At 41.2% G+C, this 21,040-nt stretch overlaps 1 protein-coding gene across 1 annotated transcript; it reads right to left on the reverse strand.

Annotated features, from left to right (window-relative positions):
* Positions 1 to 14,753: 14,753 nt before the first annotated feature.
* Positions 14,754 to 20,828, reverse strand: c1ql3b (complement component 1, q subcomponent-like 3b). The gene is made up of 2 exons (XM_061921147.1): positions 20,000 to 20,828; positions 14,754 to 15,116 (listed from the first exon to the last, which is right to left on the reverse strand). The coding sequence occupies exons 1-2, from the start codon at positions 20,621 to 20,623 to the stop codon at positions 14,937 to 14,939; spliced, it is 804 nt and encodes a 267-aa protein (XP_061777131.1). The 5' UTR covers positions 20,624 to 20,828; the 3' UTR covers positions 14,754 to 14,936.
* Between the last annotated feature and the right edge of the window lie 212 nt (positions 20,829 to 21,040).

Consider the following 21,040-nt stretch of genomic DNA (forward strand, 5'->3'; position numbering starts at 1 on the left):
CAGCATGTTGCTAGTAAGGAGGACGCGGCCTACAACCAGCATGTTGCTAGTAAGGAGGAGGCGGCCTACAAGCAGCATGTTACTAGTAAGGAGGAGGAGGACTACAAGCAGCATGTTGCTGGTAAGGAGGAGGCGGCCTACAAGCAGCATGTTGCTAGTAAAGAGGAGGAGGCCTACAACCAGCATGTTGCTCGTATAGAGGATGCGGCCTACAAGCAGCATGTTGCTAGTAAGGAGGATGCGGCCTACAAGCAGCATGTTGCTAGTAGGGAGGACGCGGCCTACAACCAGCATGTTGCTAGTAAAGAGGAGGAGGCCTACAACCAGCATGTTGCTAGTAAGGAGGAGGCGGCCGACAAGCCGCATGTTGCTAGTAAGGAGGAGGCGGCCTACAACCAGCATGTTGCTAGTAAAGAGGAGGAGGCCTACAACCAGCATGTTGCTAGTAAAGAGGAGGAGGCCTACAACCAGCATGTTGCTAGTAAAGAGGAGGAGGCGTACAACCAGCATTTTGCTAGTAAAGAGGAGGAGGCCTACAAGCAGCATGTTGCTAGTAAAGAGGAGGAGGCGTACAACCAGCATGTTGCTAGTAAAGAGGAGGAGGCCTACAACCAGCATGTTGCTAGTAAAGAGGAGGAGGCGTACAACCAGCATGTTGCTAGTAAAGAGGAGGAGGCCTACAACCAGCATGTTGCTAGTAAAGAGGAGGAGGCCTACAACCAGCATGTTGCTAGTAAAGAGGAGGAGGCCTACAACCAGCATGTTGCTAGTAAAGAGGAGGAGGCGTACAACCAGCATGTTGCTAGTAAAGAGGAGGAGGCCTACAACCAGCATGTTGCTAGTAAAGAGGAGGAGGCCTACAAGCAGCATGTTGCTAGTAAAGAGGAGGTGGCCTACAACCAGCATGTTGCTAATAAGGAGTAGGCGGCCTACAAGCAGCATGTTGCTAGTAAGGAGGAGACGGAGGATGCTTACAGGAGACGTTGTTGGGGATGGTCAGTGGTTTGTTGGAGGACAGCCTGGACTGCCAAATGAAAGAGGTGCAGTCCTCTGGTCGGGGAACAGGTGGTGTCACAGTGTGACTTGACAGTGTGATGAACAGACAGTGTTGCCCCGCCCACTGTGTTCGGGCAAAACTTGATGTTATGTTGTGAGAGGATGAGGCTGTAAATGATGTATGATATTCATAACTAGAAGGGGCTGAGCAGATCCATGTTGTGACCACCTGACCAGTCGTCCTGTTGACTTGCAGAGAAGAACAATCTTGACTCCAGCTTGTTTTACTTTGGAACTCATGTTGAAATACTTGTCAAAATAAAAGCATGTATCCATACTGGGGGAGGGAGGGAGGAGGTTTAGAATTTTCTTACTTTACTTTCAAATATGTTGGGTCTTTTCCTCTCTGGTTTGCTTTCTTTTTACACACAAAAGTTTGTCGCAACCAACTCTCTTTGCTTCCGGGTCCAAAGTATGTGAGCAGGGAGAGGATGAGTCGATGCAACTGATGAAGGAATGCTCACAAGATGGCAGCAAATGGCCTGAAAAGGTTCTTTCCAGCTGCATGTCCAACCTGGGACCAGTCCTGACTTTGTATGAGCGGCGCAGTCCAGGATGAAGAAGAATCATTGATTGTAAATATTGTCAAGGATGAAGAGGAATCATTGGTTGTAAATATTGTCAAGGATGAAGAGGAATAAATGATTGTAAATATTGTCAAACATGAAGAGGAAGCATTGATTGTAAATATTGTCAAGGATGAAGAGGAATAAATGATTGTAAATATTGTCCAGGATGAAGAAGAAGCATTGATTGTAAATATTGTCCAGGCTGAAGAGGAATAAATGATTGTAAATATGGTCCAGGATGAAGAAGAAGCATTGATTGTAAATATTGTCAAGGATGAAGAGGAATAAATGATTGTAAATATTGTCAAGGATGAAGAGGAATCATTGATTGTAAATATTGTCAAGGATGAAGAGGAATCATTGGTTGTAAATATTGTCAAGGATGAAGAGGAATAAATGATTGTAAATATTGTCCAGGATGAAGAAGAAGCATTGATTGTAAATATTGTCCAGGATGAAGAAGAAGCATTGATTGTAAATATTGTCCAGGATGAAGAAGAAGCATTGATTGTAAATATTGTCCAGGATGAAGAGGAATCATTGATTGTAAATATTGTCCAGGATGAAGAAGAGTCTTTGATTGTAAATATTGTCCAGGATGAAGAGGAATCATTGATTGTAAATATTGTCAAGGATGAAGAAGAGTCTTTGATTGTAAATATTGTCAAGGATGAAGAGGAAGCATTGATTGTAAATATTGTCAAGGATGAAGAAGAGTCTTTGATTGTAAATATTGTTAAGGATGAAGAGGAAGCATTGATTGTAAATATTGTCAAGGATGAAGAAGAGTCTTTGATTGTAAATATTGTCCAGGATGAAGAGGAATCAGTGATTGTAAATATTGTCAAGGATGAAGAGGAAGCATTGATTGTAAATATTGTCAAGGATGAAGAAGAGTCTTTGATTGTAAATATTGTCAAGGATGAAGAGGAAGCATTGATTGTAAATATTGTCAAGGATGAAGAAGAGTCTTTGATTGTAAATATTGTTAAGGATGAAGAGGAAGCATTGATTGTAAATATTGTCAAGGATGAAGAAGAGTCTTTGATTGTAAATATTGTCAAGGATGAAGAAGAGTCTTTGATTGTAAATATTGTCCAGGATGAAGAGGAATCAGTGATTGTAAATATTGTCAAGGATGAAGAGGAAGCATTGATTGTAAATATTGTCAAGGATGAAGAAGAGTCTTTGATTGTAAATATTGTCCAGGATGAAGAGGAATCAGTGATTGTAAATATTGTCAAGGATGAAGAAGAGTCTTTGATTGTAAATATTGTCCAGGATGAAGAGGAATCAGTGATTGTAAATATTGTCCAGGATGAAGAGGAATCAGTGATTGTAAATATTGTCAAGGATGAAGAAGAGTCTTTGATTGTAAATATTGTCCAAGATGAAGAGGAATCAGTGATTGTAAATATTGTCAAGGATGAAGAGGAAGTATTGATTGTAAATATTGTCAAGGATGAAGAGGAAGTATTGATTGTAAATATTGTCCAGGATGAAGAGGAAGCATTGATTTTAAATATTGTCAAGGATGAAGAAGAATCTTTGATTGTAAATATTGTTAAGGATGAAGAGGAAGCATTGATTGTAAATATTGTCCAGGATGAAGAGGAATCATTGATTGTAAATATTGTCAAAGATGAAGAGGAATCATTGATTGTAAATATTGTCCAGGATGAAGAGGAATCATTGATTGTAAATATTGTCAAGGATGAAGAGGGATCATTGATCGTAAATATTGTCACTCGTCAACATAGTCGGTCCAACAATGACGTTGGCCATTGCGCATCGTAATTGTCCGAGCTTCTGTTCGGCCATATTTTAGTGAAATAACGACTATTTATTTGCGTTAGCATGTTTTGCTTTGAAAGAACACAGCCTTTGTTGAGGTTTGTCTTAATGCTAACTCGTTTGTTCCTGCGATCACAAAATCTTGGCAAAGGAAGCAACTTCCTTTACACCCCGGGTGTCAAAGTCAAGGCCCGCCAAGGAATGATCTCCGGCTCCCTAATGATATCAGTATTAGAAGCGGCCCGCAGGCCACAGCCACCTGCTGCTGCTTTGCACGTACCAATAGTCCATCAGTGTTGGTGCTAGGAAGTTTCAAAATGGGACCCCATTAAGTCATAAAAATGGGGTCCCACAGTAAATATTAGGGGTCAAACTTTTTTGTAAGCGTTTTGAAAACAAATGATAAATGTATGCAGTATCTTTTTATATCTCACATTATATATTGTGTTTTGGTACAAGGTTGTCATTAATTTTTACTTCATTCATTAAAAAAATATACAAAAGAAAACAATGTTTAATGCATATGTAAATGTATTCACTTATGAACATTCATTCACTTTCTTATTTACTTCATGGATCTAAACTTTATGCTGCTGGTAGTTTTTTTCTATATTTTATTGTAATATTTTCAGAATGTGTTTGTTTTGGCCAAAGTAAGACCAAGAAAACTATCTGAAGTTGTCTTTATTTTTAGTTTTAGTGCCATGATTTAATAGTCCGTGTGGCCCCTGAGCTAAAAGGACTTTGACACCCCTGCTTTAAATGTTTGATTTAATATATTTTTATTATTATTTCAGTCTTTATAAATGCACATTGTTTGTTTGGAAACAATACATTGATTAAAATGAAATATTAGTAACATATTTTGTTTTATTATTAAAGGGGAACATTATCACAATTTCAGAAGGGTTAAAACCAATAAAAATCAGTTCCCAGTGGCTTATTTTATTTTTCGATTTTTAAAAATTTTTTTTACCCATCATTGAATATCCCGAAAAAAGGCTTTAAAGTGCCTGATTTTCGCTATCTGTAAATCCACCCGTCCATTTCCCTGTGACGTCACATAGTGATGCCAATACAAACAAACATGGCAGATAGAACAGCAAGATATAGCGACATTAGCTCGGATTCAGACTCGGATTTCAGCGGCTTAAGCGATTCAACAGATTACGCATGTATTGAAACGGATGGTTGGAGAGTGGAGGCAGATAGCGAAAACGAAATTGAAGAAGAAACTGAAGCTGTTGAGCCATATCACGACGAACAAAGGCAACGAGGACGAATTCGGCGATCGCCTTCTAACCAACGATTGCATCTTTTGACCACTGGAGCAACTTAAATCCGTCGATTGGTAAGTGTTTGTTTGGCATTAAATGTGGGTGGAGGGAAAGGCTGGATGCAAATATAGCTACAAATGTACATACAGCTAGCCTAAATAGCATGTTAGCATCAATTAGCTGGCAGTCATGCCGTGACTAAATATGTCTGATTAGCACATAAGTCAATAACATCAACAAAACTCACCTTTGTGATTTTGTTGACTTTATCGTTGGAAACGCATCTGCTTTGAGGATATCCACACATCTCTGTCGTAGCATCGCAATCGTCGGTAAAATGTGCAGAACAAACGAGGGACTTTCGCATGTTTTGACCACTGGTGCAGCTTGAATCCGTCGATTGGTATGTGTTTGTTTGGCATTAAATGTGGGTGGAGGGAAAGGCTAGATGCAAATATAGTTACAAATGTACATACAGCTAGCCTAAATAGCATGTTAGCATCAATTAGCTGGCAGTCATGCCGTGACTAAATATGTCTGATTAGCACATAAGTCAATAACATCAACAAAACTCACCTTTGTGATTTTGTTGACTTTATCGTTGGAAATGCATCTGCTTTGAGGATATCCACACATCTCTGTCGGAGCATCGCAATCGTCGGTAAAATGTGCAGAACAAACGAGGGACTTTCGCATCTTTTTACCACTGGTGCAGCTTGAATCCGCCGATTGGTAAGTGTTTGTTTGGCATTAAATGTGGGTGGAGGGAAAGGCTGGATGCAAATATAGCTACAAATGTACATACAGCTAGCCTAAATAGCATGTTAGCATCAATTAGCTGGCAGTCATGCCGTGACTAAATATGTCTGATTAGCACATAAGTCAATAACATCAACAAAACTCACCTTTGTGATTTTGTTGACTTTATCGTTGGAAACGCATCTGCTTTGAGGATATCCACACATCTCTGTCGTAGCATCGCAATCGTCGGTAAAATGTGCAGAACAAACGAGGGACTTTCGCATGTTTTGACCACTGGTGCAGCTTGAATCCGTCGATTGGTATGTGTTTGTTTGGCATTAAATGTGGGTGGAGGGAAAGGCTAGATGCAAATATAGTTACAAATGTACATACAGCTAGCCTAAATAGCATGTTAGCATCAATTAGCTGGCAGTCATGCCGTGACTAAATATGTCTGATTAGCACATAAGTCAATAACATCAACAAAACTCACCTTTGTGATTTTGTTGACTTTATCGTTGGAAATGCATCTGCTTTGAGGATATCCACACATCTCTGTCGGAGCATCGCAATCGTCGGTAAAATGTGCAGAACAAACGAGGGACTTTCGCATCTTTTTACCACTGGTGCAGCTTGAATCCGCCGATTGGTAAGTGTTTGTTTGGCATTAAATGTGGGTGGAGGGAAAGGCTGGATGCAAATATAGCTACAAATGTACATACAGCTAGCCTAAATAGCATGTTAGCATCAATTAGCTGGCAGTCATGCCGTGACTAAATATGTCTGATTAGCACATAAGTCAATAACATCAACAAAACTCACTTTTGTGATTTTGTTGACTTTATCGTTGGAAATGCATCTGCTTTGAGGATATCCACACATCTCTGTCGTAGCATCGCTATCGTCGGTAAAATGTGCAGAACAAACGAGGGACTTTCGCATCTTTTGACCACTGGTGCAGCTTGAATCCGTCGATTGGTATGTGTTTGTTTGGCATTAAATGTGGGTGGAGGGAAAGGCTGGATGCAAATATAGCTACAAATGTACATACAGCTAGCCTAAATAGCATGTTAGCATCAATTAGCTGGCAGTCATGCCGTGACTAAATATGTCTGATTAGCACATATGTTAATAACATCAACAAAACTCACCTTTGTGATTTTGTTGACTTTATCGTTGGAAACGCATCTGCTTTGAGGATATCCACACATCTCTGTCGTAGCATCGCTATCGTCGGTAAAATGTGCAGAACAAACGAGGGACTTTTGCATCTTTTGACCACTGGTGCAGCTTGAATCCGCCGATTGGTATGTGTTTGTTTGGCATTAAATGTGGGTGGAGGGAAAGGCTGGATGCAAATATAGCTACAAATGTACATACAGCTAGCCTAAATAGCATGTTAGCATCAATTAGCTGGCAGTCATGCCGTGACTAAATATGTCTGATTAGCACATAAGTTAATAACATCAACAAAACTCACCTTTGTGATTTTGTTGACTTTATCGTTGGAAATGCATCTGCTTTGAGGATATCCACACATCTCTGTCGTAGCATCGCTATCGTCGGTAAAATGTGCAGAACAAACGAGGGACTTTCGCATCTTTTGACCACTGGTGCAGCTTGAATCCGTCGATTGGTATGTGTTTGTTTGGCATTAAATGTGGGTGGAGGGAAAGGCTGGATGCAAATATAGCTACAAATGAGGCATAATGATGCAATATGTACATACAGCTAGCCTAAATAGCATGCACACTCCACGTAAGTCAACTTGAGTCCGTCCCCGATCGTGTTGTTACATCCTCCGACAACACACCGACGAGGCATGATGTCTCCAAGGTATGGAAAACAGTCGAAAAAACTGAAAATAACAGAGCTGATTTGACTTGGTGTGTGTAATGTGTTTGAGAAAATGGCGGTTTGCTTCCTGTTGTGACGTCACGGGTGAAAGGTCATTGGTCCGACAGCGAACAAGTGAAATTTAAATCGCCAAATTTACCCTTTTAGAGTTCGGAAATCGGTTAAAAAAACATATGGTCTTTTTTTCTGCAACATCAAGGTATATATTGACGCTTACATAGGTCTGCTGATAATGTTCCCCTTTAAGATTATCATCATTACTGTTTTTTTCTTACTTCATTAACTTTAATAGTTTGGTTTTATATGTTTTTAATGCATTGGACAAAACACAGTTTTAGGAGTATGACTGCAGGAGACTGACTAATACGGAATGAAATGACCGCCAAAACGCCAATGGGAACCCATCAAGTCATAAAAATGGTTTCCCACAGTATTTTTTTTAATATATATATATATATTTTGAAAACCTGTTTGTTCTATTTTTGGCCAAAGCAAGACAAAGAAACCAATCTGAAGTTGTCTTTATTTTTTGGTTTTAAAGCCATGGTTTTGATAGTCCGTGTGCACAGATTTTCCTCCATGCGGCCCCTGAGCTAAGATAGTTTGGCGCCTTACACGAAAGCATGTTCTAATTCCAAATTCTGATTCCTTTGACAACAAGTGTCACTTTTAAAGGTGTACTCAAGAGGTCATGCATCAACCCTGCACCAAGGTTTTGGAAAATCAGTTGTGTTTTTGTGTTGTCTTGCAAACTAACTACAGGACTAAACTCCCAGTCGTTTCAACTACAGGAGGTCCTCAGCGTGCGCAAACTAATTCCCTTTCTGAAGCTATGTCTACACTAACCCTTAAACCAATAATTATTTAGCCTAAGCCCCGTTTCAGCCACACTAGACCAGGGGTGAAGGTCCCCCTCCTTGCATAAATGTTGACACGGGTAAGCGTGGATTCAGGTGTGATTGACTACAATAGTCACACTGGATTCAGGTGTGATTGACTACAATAGTCACACTGGATTCAGGTGTGATTGACTACAATCGTCACACTGGATTCAGGTGTCATTGACTACAATAGTCACACTGGATTCAGGTGTGATTGACTACGATAGTCACACTGGATTCAGGTGTGATTGACTACAATAGTCACACTGGATTCAGGTGTGATTGACTACGATAGTCACACTGGATTCAGGTGTGATTGACTACAATAGTCACACTGGATTCAGGTGTGATTGACAACAATAGTCACACTGGATTCAGGTGTGATTGACTACAATAGTCACACTGGATTCAGGTGTGATTGACTACAATAGTCACACTGGATTCAGGTGTGATTGACTACAATAGTCACACTGGATTCAGGTGTGATTGACTACAATAGTCACACTGGATTCAGGTGTGATAGACTACGATAGTCACACTGGATTCAGGTGTGATTGACTACGATAGTCACACTGGATTCAGGTGTGATTGACTACGATAGTCACACTGGATTCAGGTGTGATTGACTACAATAGTCACACTGGATTCAGGTGTGATAGACTACAATAGTCACACTGGATTCAGGTGTGATTGACTACGATAGTCACACTGGATTCAGGTGTGATTGACTACAATAGTCACACTGGATTCAGGTGTGACTGACTACAATAGTCACACTGGATTCAGGTGTGATTGACTACAATAGTCACACTGGATTCAGGTGTCATTGACTACAATAGTCACACTGGATTCAGGTGTGATTGACTACAATAGTCACACTGGATTCAGGTGTGATAGACTACAATAGTCACACTGGATTCAGGTGTGATTGACTACGATAGTCACACTGGATTCAGGTGTGATTGACTACAATAGTCACACTGGATTCAGGTGTCATTTACTACAATAGTCACACTGGATTCGGGTGTGATAGACTACAATAGTCACACTGGATTCAGGTGTGATTGACTACAATAGTCACACTGGATTCAGGTGTGATTGACTACGATAGTCACACTAGATTCAGGTGTGATTGACTACGATAGTCACACTGGATTCAGGTGTGATTGACTACAATAGTCACACTGGATTCAGGTGTGATTGACTACGATAGTCACACTGGATTCAGGTGTGATTGACTACAATAGTCACACTGGATTCAGGTGTGATTGACTACAATAGTCACACTGGATTCAGGTGTGATTGACTACAATAGTCACACTGGATTCAGGTGTGATTGACTACGATAGTCACACTGGATTCAGGTGTGATTGACTACAATAGTCACACTGGATTCAGGTGTGATTGACTACAGTAGTCACACTGGATTCAGGTGTGATTGACTACAATAGTCACACTGGATTCAGGTGTGATTGACTACAATAGTCACACTGGATTCAGGTGTGATTGACTACAATAGTCACACTGGATTCAGGTGTGATTGACTACAATAGTCACACTGGACTCAGGTGTGATTGACTACGATAGTCACACTGGATTCAGGTGTGATTGACTACAATAGTCACACTGGATTCAGGTGTGATTGACTACAATAGTCACACTGGATTCAGGTGTGATTGACTACAGTAGTCACACTGGATTCAGGTGTGATTGACTACAATAGTCACACTGGATTCAGGTGTGATTGACTACAATAGTCTCACTGGATTCGGGTGTGATTGACTACAATAGTCAGACTGGATTCAGGTGTGATTGACTACAATAGTCACACTGGATTCGGGTGTGATTGACTACAATAGTCACACTGGATTCAGGTGTGATTGACTACAATAGTCACACTGGATTCAGGTGTGACTGACTACAATAGTCACACTGGATTCAGGTGTGACTGACTACGATAGTCACACTGGATTCAGGTGTGATTGACTACGATAGTCACACTGGATTCAGGTGTGATTGACTACAATAGTCACACTGGATTCAGGTGTGATAGACTACAATAGTCACACTGGATTCAGGTGTGATTGACTACAATAGTCACACTGGATTCAGGTGTGACTGACTACAATAGTCACACTGGATTCAGGTGTGATTGACTACAATAGTCACACTGGATTCAGGTGTCATTGACTACAATAGTCACACTGGATTCAGGTGTGATTGACTACAATAGTCACACTGGATTCAGGTGTGATAGACTACAATAGTCACACTGGATTCAGGTGTGATTGACTACGATAGTCACACTGGATTCAGGTGTGATTGACTACAATAGTCACACTGGATTCAGGTGTCATTTACTACAATAGTCACACTGGATTCGGGTGTGATAGACTACAATAGTCACACTGGATTCAGGTGTGATTGACTACAATAGTCACACTGGATTCAGGTGTGATTGACTACGATAGTCACACTAGATTCAGGTGTGATTGACTACGATAGTCACACTGGATTCAGGTGTGATTGACTACAATAGTCACACTGGATTCAGGTGTGATAGACTACAATAGTCACACTGGATTCAGGTGTGATTGACTACAATAGTCACACTGGATTCAGGTGTGACTGACTACAATAGTCACACTGGATTCAGGTGTGATTGACTACAATAGTCACACTGGATTCAGGTGTCATTGACTACAATAGTCACACTGGATTCAGGTGTGATTGACTACAATAGTCACACTGGATTCAGGTGTGATAGACTACAATAGTCACACTGGATTCAGGTGTGATTGACTACGATAGTCACACTGGATTCAGGTGTGATTGACTACAATAGTCACACTGGATTCAGGTGTCATTTACTACAATAGTCACACTGGATTCGGGTGTGATAGACTACAATAGTCACACTGGATTCAGGTGTGATTGACTACAATAGTCACACTGGATTCAGGTGTGATTGACTACGATAGTCACACTAGATTCAGGTGTGATTGACTACGATAGTCACACTGGATTCAGGTGTGATTGACTACAATAGTCACACTGGATTCAGGTGTGATTGACTACGATAGTCACACTGGATTCAGGTGTGATTGACTACAATAGTCACACTGGATTCAGGTGTGATTGACTACAATAGTCACACTGGATTCAGGTGTGATTGACTACAATAGTCACACTGGATTCAGGTGTGATTGACTACGATAGTCACACTGGATTCAGGTGTGATTGACTACAATAGTCACACTGGATTCAGGTGTGATTGACTACAGTAGTCACACTGGATTCAGGTGTGATTGACTACAATAGTCACACTGGATTCAGGTGTGATTGACTACAATAGTCACACTGGATTCAGGTGTGATTGACTACAATAGTCACACTGGATTCAGGTGTGATTGACTACAATAGTCACACTGGATTCAGGTGTGATTGACTACGATAGTCACACTGGATTCAGGTGTGATTGACTACAATAGTCACACTGGATTCAGGTGTGATTGACTACAATAGTCACACTGGATTCAGGTGTGATTGACTACAGTAGTCACACTGGATTCAGGTGTGATTGACTACAATAGTCACACTGGATTCAGGTGTGATTGACTACAATAGTCTCACTGGATTCGGGTGTGATTGACTACAATAGTCAGACTGGATTCAGGTGTGATTGACTACAATAGTCACACTGGATTCGGGTGTGATTGACTACAATAGTCACACTGGATTCAGGTGTGATTGACTACAATAGTCACACTGGATTCAGGTGTGATTGACTACGATAGTCACACTGGATTCAGGTGTGATTGACTACGATAGTCACACTGGATTCAGGTGTGATTGACTACAATAGTCACACTGGATTCAGGTGTGACTGACTACAATAGTCACACTGGATTCAGGTGTGATTGACTACGATAGTCACACTGGATTCAGGTGTGATTGACTACAATAGTCACACTGGATTCAGGTGTGATTGACTACGATAGTCACACTGGATTCAGGTGTGATTGACTACGATAGTTACACTGGATTCAGGTGTGATTGACTACGATAGTCACACTGGATTCAGGTGTGATTGACTACGATAGTCACACTGGATTCAGGTGTGATAGACTACAATAGTCACACTGGATTCAGGTGTGATTGACTACAATAGTCACACTGGATTCAGGTGTGATTGACTACGATAGTCACACTGGATTCAGGTGTGATAGACTACAATAGTCACACTGGATTCAGGTGTGACTGACTACAATAGTCACACTGGATTCAGGTGTGATTGACTACGATAGTCACACTGGATTCAGGTGTGATAGACTACAATAGTCACACTGGATTCAGGTGTGATTGACTACAATAGTCACACTGGATTCAGGTGTGATTGACTACGATAGTCACACTGGATTCAGGTGTGATTGACTACGATAGTTACACTGGATTCAGGTGTGATTGACTACGATAGTTACACTGGATTCAGGTGTGATTGACTACGATAGTCACACTGGATTCAGGTGTGATTGACTACGATAGTCACACTGGATTCAGGTGTGATTGACTACAATAGTCACACTGGATTCAGGTGTGATTGACTACAATAGTCACACTGGATTCAGGTGTGATAGACTACAATAGTCACACTGGATTCAGGTGTGATTGACTACAATAGTCACACTGGATTCAGGTGTGATTGACTACAATAGTCACACTGGATTCAGGTGTGATTGACTACGATAGTCACACTGGATTCAGGTGTGATTGACTACAATAGTCACACTGGATTCAGGTGTGATAGACTACAATAGTCACACTGGATTCAGGTGTGATTGACTACAATAACTAAACTACAGTAACTAAACTGCTGACTTGTATTTCTATGGTTGTCTTGCACACTGGTAACTACTCGGTTAGGCCTGCGTACGTACTCACAAACACCAAGACCCCCTGTAGTGACTCGGACTCATGCTTTCCTACATGGCCGAGATCAAAGAACTACTGTACAGTACCCAGCTTTGCTCATCACATGCTACATGTACGGAAAGTCTTCTCATTAAGACGTTGCTGCGTAGGTTGTGAAAGAACTGGCTCCAGGACCAAACTGCACTACATTTTCTTTATTTTGCTCCTAACCACTGTTTTCCAGACAAAGAAGTAAGTAGTGTGAGTATCGGTATTCTTAATGCGAGTAGTAGAAGTTGGCAGCACTAAGGTGGTATTGTGTCGTCACACACCAGGACAACAGCAGTGATCTGGAATTGCCTTCCTGTGTGTTATGAAACTAAATCTGCCAGGAGAAACTAAACCTGACATGGGCTAGAATGTAGAAGGACTAATCCCAGTGCTGGGCTAGAATGTAGAAGGACTGATCCCAGTGCTGGGCTAGAACATAGAAGGACTAATCCCAGTGCTGGGCTAGAATGTAGAAGGACTAATCCCAGTGCTGGGTTAGAGCGTAGAAGGACTAATCCCAGGACTGGGTTAGAATGTAGAAGGACTAATCCCAGTGCTGGGTTAGAACGTAGAAGGACTAATCTCAGGGCTGGGTTAGAATGTAGAAGGACTAATCCCAGTGCTGGGCTAGAACATAGAAGGACTAATCCCAGTGCTGGGCTAGAACGAAGAAGGACTAATCTCAGGGCTGGGTTAGAATGTAGAAGGACTAATCCCAGGGCTGTGTTAGAACGTAGAAGGACTAATCCCAGGGCTGGGCTAGAATGTAGTAGGACTGATCCCGGTGCTGGGTTAGAGCGTAGAAGGACTAATCCCAGTGCTGGGTTAGAATGTAGAAGGACTGATCCCAGTGCTGGGTTAGAATGTAGAAGGACTAATCCCAGTGCTGGGTTAGAACATAGAAGGACTAATCCCAGTGCTGGGCTAGAACATAGTAGGACTAATCCCAGTGCTGGGCTAGAATGTAGAAGGACTGATCCCAGTGCTGGGTTAGAGCGTAGAAGGACTAATCCCAGGACTGGGTTAGAGCGTAGAAGGACTAATCCCAGGACTGGGTTAGAACGTAGGACTAATCCCAGTGCTGGGTTAGAATGTAGAAGGACTAATCCCAGTGCTGGGTTAGAACATAGAAGGACTAATCCCAGTGCTGGGCTAGAACGTAGAAGGACTAATCCCAGTGCTGGGTTAGAGCGTAGAAGGACTAATCCCAGGACTGGGTTAGAACGTAGAAGGACTAATCCCAGTGCTGGGTTAGAACGTAGAAGGACTAATCCCAGTGCTGGGTTAGAGCGTAGAAGGACTAATCCCAGGACTGGGTTAGAATGTAGGAGGACTAATCCCAGTGCTGGGTTAGAGCGTAGAAGGACTAATCCCAGGACTGGGTTAGAATGTAGAAGGACTAATCCCAGTTCTGGGCTAGAATGTAGAAGGACTAATCCCAGTGCTGGGCTAGAACATAGAAGGACTAATCCCAGTGCTGGGCTAGAATGTAGAAGGACTAATCCCAGTGCTGGGCTAGAACGTAGAAGGACTGATCCCAGTGCTGGGTTAGAGCGTAGAAGGACTAATCCCAGGACTGGGTTAGAATGCAGAAGGACTAATCCCAGTTCTGGGCTAGAATGTAGAAGGACTAATCCCAGTGCTGGGCTAGAACGTAGAAGGACTAATCCCAGGACTGGGTTAGAATGCAGAAGGACTAATCCCAGTTCTGGGCTAGAATGTAGAAGGACTAATCCCAGTGCTGGAGCGTGAGGAGCATGAGTGACAAGTTGAGGGGGGGGGGGGGGTTTGCGGGGTCTTTAGTCGGCGTACAGCATGAAGCCCGAAAAGGTGCTGTACTTGTTGTTGTTGCCCCCGTGGGCCTTGCCCCCGTCCAGCTTGATGTAGATCTCGTCGCCGGGCTCCAGGTGTAAGACCACACTGTTGCTGGCGTAGTCGTAGTTCTGGTCGGCGTCCTGGGCGATGGCGCTGGCTCGGACCTGAGGGGGTTACAATTTGCCGTTAAAGGTCAAAACACACCAAGAGGAACGCCAGAGATGTATTTGAAATGAAAGATGATTGACGCAAGCATTTAATCACCTTTGGTATCGTGGACCGCATGGACAGAATATTACATATATGCTGTACGTGGTAAATGGGATTTGTTATATATTATATACAAATATAATATATCAGGATATATTATACACCAGGGCTGTCAAACGTACGACCCAAGGGCCCGCGAACAGGTTTTAACCGGCCCGCGGGATGAGTTTGCCAAATATAAAAATTAACCTGAAATTTTTGAATGAAAGAGAGAGCTGTTTTAAATGTGTCCACTAGATGTCGCAATAGCAATTCTTTGTACATATGTAGCTGATGCTACGTACGTACAAAATAAACCACATGATGTTAGTACATCAGTCCAGGAAAATGATCAGACTACATAAATAACATCCTGTAATTATTTTCAAAATGAACACCAATGAGTGGACTGGTGAACATTATCACACAATTTATTCAGAAAAATATAAATAAGGACAAATGAAGATAGAATACTATTAACCGCAACATGTAAGTGTAAGAACAAAAAAAAATCCAAAATATTGTTATTTGTACAATTTCAGAATGTGCTCGTTCTATTTTTAAACCAAGAAAACAATCCCAAGTTGTCTTTATTTTCACTTTATGGTGCCGTGATTTTGGCCCACTTGGGAGTAGATTTTTCCCCAGGTGACCCCCCATTGAAAATGACTTTGACCCCCTGTTATATAACTGTATATATAAGTGCAGAGTTAACTGTATATACTGCGATGAGGTGGCGACTTGTCCAGGGTGTACCCTGCCTTCCGCCTGATTGTAGCTGAGATAGGCACCAGTGCCCCCCGCGACCCCAAAGGGAATAAGCGGTAGGAAATGGATGGATAACTGTATATAAAACTGTATATGTAATTGTATATATAACTGCATATATAATTGTATATATAACTGTATATATAACTGCATATATAATTGTATATATAATTGTATATATAACTGCATATATAATTGTATATATAACTGTATATATAAGTGCAGATATAACTGTATATATAACTGTATATATAACTGCATATATAATTGTGTATATATAATTGCATATATAACTGTATATATATAACTGTATATATAAGTGCAGATATAAATGTACATAAAACTGTATATATAAGTCCTCTCTGGGGTACGAGGATGTCAGGGAACGCAGAGTAATAATAATCCTGAAATAAACTGCAACAAAAAAAAAAGTGTGCAATTAATAGTCCAATACAAATTGTAGAAAATGGATGGACGGATATATAACTGTATATATAACTGTATATATAAGTGCAGATATAACTGTATATGAATCTGTATATATATAAATCCTCTCTGGGTTTCAAGGAGGTCAGGGGACGCAGAGCAATAATAATCCTGAAATAAACTGCAACAAAACAAAGTGTGCAATTAATAGTCCAATACAAATTAAACGGTGCAATATACACATCACATCTTTCATATAATCGTCAGTATTATCGTTTTTCTTCATTTTTTTTCTCTTCAAAACATGGTCATTACTGCCTACTTTCTCTTGTTTTATTCTCCTTCTTATTGTTATTTTTCATTGTTATTCTTATTGTTATATTTTCCATTTTATTTCCATTCATACCTCCATTATTTACTCTTGTTTTATTCTATCTCAAATCTTTACACTGCTGCTGACATTTAATTTTAAATTTTCCTGCAGGGAACTCTTCTGAAGGAATCAATAAAGTACTAATGTGAATATTACATTTGTTATATTTGATATTGCTACTTTGATACATTTGTAGTCTTTCTGCAGGGTCGTTCCCCCAGGAAGGCAGACGGACTACTCGGGACATAGCATTTAGGTAAAAACATGATTTAATTTAAAACCCAAAAAAATGTACAAACAAAAATCGCTCACAGCGGAGGCACAACTTGGGCTAAGGAACAAAGCTAACGCATAAACAGACTATGAACATAAATCAAACAAAACTTACTTGGCATGGCATGAAGCACGAGACTATGGCAAGGCATGAAACAAGTCAGCACAGAGCAAGAAAAGATCACATTGACGCCAGGGCGACTGACTGGCAAAGACGAGCTTAAATACTGCACTGAAAAAAGTGACTTTTTGGTGCTGTAAACTCTATTAGAGTAACTGTCATAATTTATAACTAGTATTTTTAACATTCAGTAAGAACTAGAGTTTCTTAAGTAAAATTAAATGTTTTATTAACGTAATAGATGAATTATGGGGGAAGAGTAAGTTTTACTTACGTTTCCTCATACTATTTAAATGTTTAATAGTTGTACGTACATAAACCTAAAAATATTACATAAACTTTACTCTGAAAATCTAGTGTTTTGAAACGCATGCGCACAGCACAACAGGCTCTGGCCGACTGGCTCTGCTCCGGCCGTTAGGATCACTTCACAGAGCACTGCAAGGTGATTCTTATCTTGCGTTTATAATGTGTTACAGAGTCGATGTTCTCCAGAAACTTGTTTGGTGTGGGTTCACAGAGTGTGGCGCATATTAGTAAGAATGTTAAAGTTGTTTATATCACAACCATCAGAGTAAAAGGTATGGCTGTTGACCAAGTATGCGTCCTTCTGGTACGCAGACAGCATGGTGTAAAAGTTGGTGCGATGACATTTTGTAGAGCAGTGGTCCCCAACCACCGGGCCGCGGCCGCAGAATAATTTTTTTATTACATTTTTTTTATTTTTATCACACTCAATTTTTTACTGCATGCCATTGATAAGCGCAGGAATGAGAAGAGGTTTTAAATTAATTAACCGCCCCGGCGGCTATTCAAGGAAATACGGTATATAAAATGTACTTAAAATTTTGAGTAGAATTATGTTCCTGCCGATGAAAAACAAGTAGACTTTACTTAATTTGTTTAAAAAAATATAACTTAAAACTTGGAAGTATTTAAGTAACTGTTACTTAAAATCTTTACAACTGTTATGTTATATGGTAAGTAGAATTTACTTGATATTGGCAAGTGAGTGTTACTTGATATTGCAGCATTAAATTTTACTTACAATATTTTTTTCAAGTAAATCTTATGAGTTGTTTTTTTTCCAGTGTACCTCTGATTAGTGCTCGGGAAGCAGGTGAGCGGGCATTTTGTCCACCAGAGACAGGTGGACAAAATGAGTAACCAAGGAAACCAGACAAGGGAGTGGAAAAAAAACAGGAACTTAACCTTCGACTTGTGTTAGGGTCGCCACCGACCCGTTTTAGTTTTTAAATGCATAAAAACACCACATACATTTATTTTTTTGCATCAAAGCTTTTTGACTTTGTCAGGAACCTCTTTGTCAACAAAATAATTTTTTAAAATTTTTTTCACTAAATTATAAAATGCTCTGGTAGAAATTATGCCCTTGGTGTTGTTAGGGTCGGTTTCGACCCAGTTATAAAAATAAGATGATAAAGCAATGATAAGAGCCAAAACTGAACACACTGACAGCCAGCTCCTCTCCCAATCATGTGAGCTTTAGTGGATTCTCATTTTACCTTGTTATCCTGTACAAAAACAAACAAAAGACGGACACTAAAAGTGTCACTTTTTGCCACTCTGATTTAGTTTTTTATTAGTTTTGGAACTAGTAATCTATTTCTCTTGGTTTCATTTGCTTTATTGGTTGTTTGTTTGATGTTGGATTTCTGTTGCTGAAAAAAATACTTTTTAGCCTTTTTTTTTCAAGTAAATATATATGGGTCGAAATTGACCCGTAACACCATAGATGTTACTATAGTTAAAATTCTTAAAATGAAAAAATAAATAAAACACATTTATTTAAGAGATGTGTTCTAATACCCCTTAGTAATAGTTAGGTAACACAACAACCTTTTTTATGTATATGATTCTCTTGAGGTTCGTTTTACCATTTTTAAAAATTGAAATCGAGGCGTATACTGACAAAAAAAGGCCCAATGGCCCAAACCAAAAATATTAAAACCAATATTTTCAAGGATAAGGAAGCCTAACGAGGTAACCAAGAGATGAGAAACAAATTGGATGATAGATAATTGTTTTTAGTGTATTTTACAGCTGTAACTGTAACAACTTTAACAGTCTTACTAATATGCGCCACACTCTGTGAACCCACACCAAACACGTTTCTGGAGAACATCGACTCTGTAACACATTATAAACGCAAGATAAGAATCACCTTGCAGTGCTCTGTGAAGTGATCCTAACGGCCGGAGCAGAGCCAGTCATCCGGAGCCTGTTGTGCTGTGCGCATGCGTTTCAAAACACTAGATTTTCAGAGTAAAGTTTATGTAATATTTTTAGGTTTATGTACGTACAACTATTAAACATTTAAATAGTATGAGGAAACGTAAGTAAAACTTACTCTTCCCCCATAATTCATGTATTACGTTAATAAAACATTTAATTTTACTTAAGAAACTCTAGTTCTTACTGAATGTTAAAAATACTAGTTATAAATTATGACAGTTACATGGGTCAAAACCGACCGTTAACATAAGAGATGGTAACAGAAAGCTAACACAAGAGGAAGGTTAAAGAGTCCAAAGGACAAACAGCACATGGCCAAACAAAAACATGATCAACAGACATGACATTTTATTTCTTATTGGTTAACTTCAGAATAACAATGTTATTAAAAAGAATAAAATACTTATTATACTCTAAAAATGTTGGTCTTACTTAAAAATGCACACATTTAGTTGTATTCAGTGTTAAAAAATATGATATGGCTCTCACTGAAATACATTTTGAAATATTTGGCTTTCATGGCTCTCTCAGCCAAAAAGGTTCCCGACCCCTGGACTAAAGTGTGGTGTCGCTGCTCCCACCTGGTTGTTCTTGCACAGGTCGGCCCACATGCTGGTTCCGTCCCCGCCTCGCATCAGCACGTGGTAAACAAAGAAGTAAATCCCGGGTATGGAACAGGTGAACTTGCCCGTGGACGGGTCGTAGTGGTTCCCCAGGTTGGTGACCACGTCGTCGAATTTCAGCACTTCGTAGCCCTCATGCTGCTTCTTGAGTCCCGCATAGAAGGCGATCTTGGGGACGGTGTTGTAGGTGGCCGCGCTGATGGCCCCGCTGGGTCCACTGGCACCGGGGGGGCCCGGAGCACCGGGGGCCCCTCTCTCCCCGGGCCGGCCAGCGGGACCGGGTGGGCCGGGCTCGCCCACCGGACCCCTCGGACCCACCCTGCCCACGCGTCCGGGCTCGCCTGGCGGACCCTGGATGAAGGTGGGCAGGGACTGCGCCAGGCGGTGCGCGTCTTTCGCCGGCTGCAGCTGCGCTTTGGTCGGAGTCGCGGCGGTGGCTGCGGTGCCGTGCGGGTCGCACAGCATTTGGCAGGAGCCGAGCATCTCGTAGCGGGTGGGGGTCCCGGCAGAGTTGACCATGGCCGGGATGAGCACCACCAGCACCAGGACGAGCGCCACGCCGCACACGCCGCCCGCGATCATCTGCGCCCTCCGGAGCGTCTGCGTCCTCCGAGCCTGGTGGTCTTCCAGCCTGCTTGTGAGCGGGGCCGCGCGGACAGGAGAAGTGGAGCCGGCCGCTGTGCTTCTGGAACTTTCTGCCGCTAAAAGCCTCCTTTGAACGCGCGGAGAGGGAGCAGACGCCGCTTTTTACGCGCTGCAGGGGCGCAGCTCGTCTGCCTTTTCAACCTCGCCCACCTCCACCTCCACGGTAATAAGAAGAGGGGGGACAAAACTCTGTGATCACTCAAATGTACACCTCGTTCGTTTAGGGTTCTTGTTTCTTGTTTTTGCCCACGCACTTACTGCGTGTGCAGAACAATTGAAAGAAATGTTGGCTACTTTTAAAAGGCCTACTGCAGGGGTAGGGAACCTATGGCTCTGGAGCCAGATGTGGCTCTT

The sequence above is a fragment of the Nerophis ophidion genome, linkage group LG14 (assembly GCF_033978795.1).
Source record: "Nerophis ophidion isolate RoL-2023_Sa linkage group LG14, RoL_Noph_v1.0, whole genome shotgun sequence".
In the NCBI taxonomy this organism is placed as follows: Eukaryota; Metazoa; Chordata; class Actinopteri; order Syngnathiformes; family Syngnathidae; genus Nerophis; species Nerophis ophidion.